The sequence below is a fragment of the Ylistrum balloti genome, unplaced genomic scaffold (genome assembly GCF_031769215.1).
Source record: "Ylistrum balloti isolate Yb309-2 unplaced genomic scaffold, AGI_CSIRO_Ybal_v1 Utg370054, whole genome shotgun sequence".
Classification (NCBI taxonomy): Eukaryota; Metazoa; Mollusca; class Bivalvia; order Pectinida; family Pectinidae; genus Ylistrum; species Ylistrum balloti.
Window position 1 is genome coordinate 240,241 of NW_026782105.1, and position 7,590 is coordinate 247,830.

General features: G+C 31.8%; 1 protein-coding gene across 1 annotated transcript; it reads right to left on the reverse strand.

Annotated features, from left to right (window-relative positions):
- Window positions 1-232: 232 nt before the first annotated feature.
- LOC132549340 (probable inactive peptidyl-prolyl cis-trans isomerase-like 6) lies at window positions 233-6,382 on the reverse strand. The gene is made up of 8 exons (XM_060213271.1): window positions 6,302-6,382; window positions 5,009-5,107; window positions 2,690-2,878; window positions 2,350-2,412; window positions 1,798-1,948; window positions 1,260-1,316; window positions 937-1,072; window positions 233-397 (listed from the first exon to the last, which is right to left on the reverse strand). The coding sequence occupies exons 1-8, from the start codon at window positions 6,380-6,382 to the stop codon at window positions 280-282; spliced, it is 894 nt and encodes a 297-aa protein (XP_060069254.1). The 3' UTR covers window positions 233-279.
- Between the last annotated feature and the right edge of the window lie 1,208 nt (window positions 6,383-7,590).

Sequence of the window (7,590 nt, forward strand, 5' to 3'; positions counted from 1 at the left end):
CATAGCTAAGTTGTTTTTTCAAGGCTACCTTATTTATTAATTGAATCATGAATTTTGCAGCATAACAAGAGAAATTTTCATGCTACAAACACAGGTCTCGTTTTGTGTAACCTGATCTTAAGATACCATGAATTTGTATGGCAAATGTCTCCTCTACTTTACCATCAAAACTAAAACTTGCTTCATGCCATGATTTCCAACAAAATCTTCCATTGTAACGGTTACACAGAAGTTCTTTTTTTCAGATGTCTTTTTCACCTTGCCCAGTTGTAATGCTGCCTAGAATTCGTAAGTACACAAACCACAGTTGGTCACCTTAATGTCTGTGTTTGGTCGCTCATTCATTGTTTCCTGTCCCTCCATCTCCCTTAATGTTTCTGTCCCCTCGATGATTTGTCTGTAGAATATACATATATCACAATATGAACTAGATACAAATTTCAGTTTGAGGTCAACCAATACAAGAACCTGTCTCTGAAAAGATTTTTCTTCAAATTTATTTTATCTTCTTTACCACTAGTTCAATACACACTAGCCAACAATTATTTGGTCAATAAAAAATTTTGAAATAAAAAGAAATCAATGAATCAATTAACAGCAATTAAGATAATTTATAAATAAATTAATGGATATTGACTTTGGAAGCTGAATGAACATTTACTAATACTTCAATTTCAGACATGATAATTATCAAGTCAATTAGATTTTTCTTTATCGTAATTATACTAATTAATACTATTAATATATTAATATATACTATATATAGTTTGAGACCCAAATACCATAACTTATGATTATGTTGTCCCTAATGAACAAAATAAGGGGGAAAATCTAAATTAATGATGTCCAACCAAAATATATAAAAAAATTAACAGTGATTTCTTTCCCTACACTGTTTGAAGGATCCTACAGGGTTGAAATGCCTCATTTACTTACCCAAATGCTACATATTTGGTGTCCATCCACTTTGTTGGTTGCAATGTTATGTAGAATTGTGATCCATTGGTGTGGCGCCCTCTGCTGGCCATCCCAAGCATACCTCTCTTGGAATGTGACACTGCGAAATTCTCATCTGAATGAAATAATGTAAGAAAAATTATTAGAGGTATTTCTTAACTCAGTTTATTATCATTTAAGTTTATAAAGGCTGTTTGGTTGTAAAGTCATGGAGTCAATCTAAGAGAGATAATTTACAAGATAATTGCACTTACATATTTAAATGTCATGAAAGATTGGAAATCATTTTCCAAAATACTTACCTTCAAACACTGGTCCATAGATAGATTCCCCACCGTTACCTCGACTGTGGTATATATCTGAGAGCAAAATAAAAATGAAAAAATTCATCTCAGGTGAATTACCATTGCAAATGAGATCAAACACAAATGGGCAAACTCAACATAGATTTTAAATGCTTTTACTGATAAATACAATAATAATGATGAGAAAAAATAATTGAAGGTAATTATCACAAAACTGGGGGAGGGAGGGGGGAGGGGGGGTACATATTTTAATGGTGTGACCATGTTTATCTTGCATTAAGCCCAAGAGGCACACACATTAGTTCTGACACAAAGTCAGAGGGTGGAATTATTACAGAACAAAGAAAAAAGGCTTTGCAATTTTTCTAGAGAGCAATAACCATGGGCTTATTACTGGGGAAGGGCCTATTGCCAAATAAATAAAGGGAAATATACATGAAATCTCTGATATTGTTGATATTTAAACTTTCCTTAGTGTATGTCATACAGTAAAATGATACTTTTTCATATGATAACCACTGACTATGATGCTTACCTCCACCCTGTATCCAGCCATTGCGGACTATTCTGTGAAACAGTGAGTTTTGATAGTGTAGTTTGTAGTCGCTATCAGGGGATACTCCTTTTTCTCCCGTACAAAGTGCTTTGAAGTTTTCGCATGTTCTAGGAACTATGTCTGTAAACAACTAAAGTCACAAATTTCCCAGTTAAAACAAAGGTTTAAAATGTATTTAGCTCTTTTGAACATTTTAAAACTTCTTCATCTCTCCTCTTCATTAACAAATACTTAAAAAAAAGTGATTCTGTAGGCTGAAATTACATTTCTTATTATGATTAACAAGATGACACAAAAATCAATTGATTATTGTTACATTATTTTGTCACTTACAACTAAAACTGATTAACTAATCTTTGTTTTTCTCTTTAATTTGACAGCTGTCATATTCCAAAATCTGTTAACATATCATTATACATACACATTACACCACATTAGGAGAAAGTGAAAGGAAAAAATCAAGTTTTTTAAAAATAAGTGCATATCTATAATTGTGGCATTCTGTATTTATAGACATAAAACTACACATACCTCTATCACCAGACGACCCACCGCCTTCTCTCCTATTGATATGTCCATGAAAACATATTCATGCTGAAAAATTGAAAATTTATGTCTCATTCAACACCAAATTTCACACAATTATGTGTATATTAACATATCAAGATATGAAGTTTGCATTTCGCAAACTATCTATAGAATTGAGCTTAACTGATCAACAAAGTTTTTTCATTAAAACAAACAAATAATTTATAGGAGAAACAATTTCTGTAACTTCTAGCTAGCTTATTTCAATTTGAAGTCATCACATGTATGTCATATAGAAGTATTTTAATAAACTAGGCTACCAATGAAACACTGATATACGTACATTGTTAGAGTTTAGATGATTTTTATAAGACTCCTCTGTAAGTGTTGAGTACAAAGGCAATGGTCGAAATTCTTCAAACCCAAAATTTTCCTCTGCCCAGTCAATGAATTTTTCTGGACCTCCTAACAGCTCTCCATTCACAAAGCAAATGGCTTTATCCTCAAATGTCCATGTTTCTCCTCGCAATTCCTAAACCAATTTGAACCATAATTTATAAAGAGGAAATATTCTTAAAGTATCTTGTATACAATGGAAAATAATTGATATTTTTATAAAACATAACATATCTGCATGACCTTTTATTTATTACCTGATTTTGTGAAATATAGATAAAAGATATCCACATTTTTTGTGTTTGTTCAAGAACCCTTAACAAAGAAACAAACACATATATTTAAATTATGGCTATATCTGAGAACATTTTCTGAAGTAAAATGCTCCACTACTGCTATGTCAGGTTCTTCATTAAATCTATATCACCATTCTTAACAATGTAAATTACATACACAAATGTATATATATATATATATAACAAATAAAAAAACTACTCATATCTTTACTAAGCCCCATTCAAAGCATCCATTACCGACAAAAACCAATTATCAACAAGCGAACCAGTAATTAATAAAGCCCCTTCATCCCAATACTCCAGGGTTTGCACTCACTATCGCTCTCTTCACCTCTGGAACATTTCATGGCAAAACTGAAGGTTCCATACCTGTGTGACACCTTGCAGATAACATGAGAAGATTACTTTGATACTTGATGTATATCAATTGAATATTGAGGTTTCATAACAGTATGTTGTACTGACTTTGAAGTTGGGTGTCAGTCCTTTGTAATCTTCAAAAAAGGTCAGTGTGTGATTGGTCAGGATTTTTCTTCTGAAACCTGCGCTTAACCAATCAAATTACTTGTGCCTTCAATTTTGCCAGGAAATGTTCCTGGGGTACAGAAAATGAAAGTGATTTTAACCCCTGGAGTATTGAGGATGAGAAATTATATTCTCATTTGGTTAGAGATGGGGAAGATATCAAATGATTTGATGACTTTGCTGCCATGTAAATACATATAAGTGAAATGTTGCATCAAATATTCATTTATCTCTTAAATAAACTGACTTAAATATTACATGGAAGTAATCATTGTATACTACACTTATTGATAATGTCTTTTTACTAAATCCTTCCCATCATACCTAGCTATTTTTGTCAAAAAATCTAAGAATACATGCAACTTAGAGACAGCAGCAACTAGTGTTATCATTTTTTGGTAGTAATAAATTTATATTTGGTTTCTTTTCATGTTTGTAAGCAAATCCTTGATAATCTAATTAAGATGTAATTTTAATGATATATGAAAAGATTTAAGAAAAAAAATCATGCACAATATTTATTAAAATATCTACATACTTTGTGAATGACTACCTTATTTGTGTAGTAATTAGTTAAATAATGGTACCATTACTAATATTACATGCAAAAGAATAGAAAAATTATAAGAATACATGTTCTGTTGATGAAACAAAATCACAATATACATACTAATATGTAGCACAATACATGTATATATACTCTTAAGCTTACTGCCTCTGAACAATTATTCAAAGCTGTTTGTGCCTGTAATTAGTTGTTACCCTGTACAATAAAAGTGAATGAAATGTTTTTAAAAAATTGATACCGTGTAAAAATTACCTGAAATACTTTTCTTAATTCCTGAGAGAAAAGATATTTGTTAACTGAATACATTTTAGATGATAATTGTGTTGTAAAGATTACATTTGTATGTTTATTTGCATACATATAAACATAAAGAATAAACATGTATATGAGATAATATCTTTGTTGTAAAAATTTAAGAATTGGAAACAGTCTGACAAACCACCAGTTATTCATGTTTCTTCCTTGTGGTTTGTCTGGAATTGTCCGCTTATGAAAGGAATAATACAGATTTGTAATAACAATAACTTTATCAACTCAATATTTCAAATATAAAATATGATAGTTTATCGTCAAGAATAATTATTATCATATAGTGTTAAGTCTGCATTGACACTAGAGTATTTTACCGTATTTTTTTTCTTTAAACCACATAACAAATCAAGTTAACCTTTCATAATTTTATTTCACAAGTAAAATGTCCATCTAACAATAATGGAAGTCTGCAAAAAATGACATGAAAATATAATTTTAAATTTAAAGGTAAAATGTTTACAAATGGTTACTGAATGATGAACAATAAACATGAAAAAATAATGATGTTCTCAATGTTGGGAGAGGTAATATAGTCTATAGTTAATTATGGTTTGGAAATATTTACCTTTCTCTTTGCATCAATGAACAGATCCCATTCAAACTCCAGCATGCCATTTATGACAGGGTCAACAAATATATCACAACCATATTTGCTGACAAGATCCTACAAGACAATGGAACACAAGATAAACATATTACAAACAAGCAGTAATTGTCCGATCTCAAACTCATCTTGTAATTTACAGGGAAATACAATTTCATTACAAATGTGTAATATCTTATCATATTATCAATGATTAAATATGCATGTAAGTCTAATTTCATTCTTCTGATCTATGAGTAATAACAAAGAGTCACATATCAAAACCAGTGCCATATAATGATTAGAAACATGTTGTTTTATTTCTCTTTAAAGTACTTGCTTCAAAACTGAAAATTGTGACAACTATCTGATCAACTTTACATTCATATGATGCTTTGAAAAAATATAATACAGAAATGTAATATCACAATCATTCAGACTTTCATATGCTCAAGGTAGCTAAGTTCAGTCTTCAACATTCAACTATATAATCAAGAGCTGACAAAATATTCACGAGTGCTTGGCACAAAGAATTTGTATATTACTACTTAATTGTACACGTACGTCAATTGGTACTAATAGTAATACCAAGTCTTCTCATCCCTGTCAACAATAGACAACACAATATAACAAAAGCACTATGTTGCTAGAGCTATTCAACATTGCACCTTCATGTAGCCTATCATATATATTTTTCTCAATGTCAGAGGTTTACAAGTCGATGAACTTATAAACTTATGACAGGCCCATCACGATAACGCCAGATAATAAATCGACCGGTCAGTGGCCGCATGCTATATCTATGGGAGCAAATGGCTATTTTTATTGAAAGAAAACGTCAACAACTCATGTAATACATCATTTCTTCATTGCGTTTAAAAACAAAACTGGTTTTCAAGTTGAAACAACGCGTGTGAATACACATGATATAATATTTCTTTCGTGTATCACCCACAATGTGCACCCGATGGTCTAAGCAATTCACTATGGCTCAAAATAACAACAAAAGATGAACGGCAAAACTACCACTTTACAACATAAATCCTACCTTTCCTATGTCAACAAATATATAGAGCAATGAGTATTGAAGGAATCACTAATTCAACTATGATTTCCACTATTATGAATACAAAAAACTACTCACTAGCAAACAATGGCAACATAAACACACAAGTGAAGTTGAATGTTACCATTTTGAAAGACATTACCAGGGCATATCGGTTATCTTATATGTGAAAGGGTTTTTTCAGCTTTATATCCTAACTGAAATATTACCTCAAGACAGTATCGAGCTCTCTGATATGTAACATCGTTCAGTAAACCGTAGATCTCCACTTTTTGCTCTGGAGCCGCCATTGCTGTTTTCCTTGGTAACGTGCTGTTGTACATCCGGTGCGTTCGCTTCACGCTATAAGATAGAAAACGAAGGGAAGTAACTCTGACTGGTTTATGTAAGTTTCTCTTTGGATCCTTTATTTACATGTACAACATGGGTCGATAACATGTAACTGTGAACAGATGTAATAAATATTAATTTGTGAAAGATGTTTTTGTATGCCATTTTTTAATATTTTTGACTCTTTTTTTATTCAATGGATTTCAAAAGGTTGATGTCTGCTTTTATTGTTGAGAGCTAAAGTCTAAAATGCTTTGCCTAAGCGTAAGAACGTGACTGTATCCATTCATATGTATGATTGAAATAGAAGTTCCTGATCTGCCCATAAAAGGGTCGAGATGAAGGACCGGTGAAGGACCTATATTCAACAGAGCATTAGATAATACCATTCGCGAATTAACAAACTGTGGGCAGATAATGACAAGCATCATCATTACAACCATTCCATTTCAAAAGTTTAATGTAGAGGGGATCAATTCAATTTTTGAAGTATACACATCTATTTTACACATCAACAGTTGATAGTTATCTGGGTAACGAAACTCAAAATTAAATTCACATTTTCTTATGGGAGGCAAATGATGAAGATAATTGTTGTTGTCTGAGAGAAATAAAAATCTTAAAATCTTGAAATCTTGCAAATGATGAAGATAATTAGGAACAAGTATATTGTGAACCCTATAGAAGGAAGAGACAGTTGCCAGGCCAGTTTCAAGGCTTAATGGCTTACACAAAGCTACAGGAGAAGCGATGTTGATAGATACTGTCGCCTCTTATGAATTGAGACGAAGTTGTATACGTATAGATAGAATACCATTAGACATAGTCCTACAGTATGAAGGTATACGGAGTTAATTCGAATTCCAAGTATACGTTGTATCATACATACAGTTAACACGAATAAGGCATCGATATAATGTAAAGAGGATTATCAAGCACGCTAAATAAAGCGTATTTTTCTCTGAAACAAAAGTACAGGGGAAAAAAGAGCAACTACCAGGCATTGGCGTGTTTTACTCAAAGCACCACATTGCATCGACATAATGATCTACACTGCTGACGATCGATGGTACGCAAGGGAACACGACAAGTACCAGTCTGCTACAATATATATTGTATGATGAAACATTTCAATACATAAGATGGTCCCGCCATTTTAAAAATTCTA

Bases quoted from the DNA above. Each gene is read 5' to 3' on its own strand.
- LOC132549340 (XM_060213271.1), bottom strand. From the start codon at position 6,382: ATGGCGGCTCCAGAGCAAAAAGTGGAGATCTACGGTTTACTGAACGAT. The intron at 2,879-5,008 runs GTAAATATTTCC...AAATTGGTTTAG, and splicing joins TCATTGATGCAAAGAGAAAG to GAATTGCGAGGAGAAACATG. The intron at 2,413-2,689 runs GTACGTATATCA...TCAATTTTTCAG, and splicing joins ATCATCTAAACTCTAACAAT to CATGAATATGTTTTCATGGA.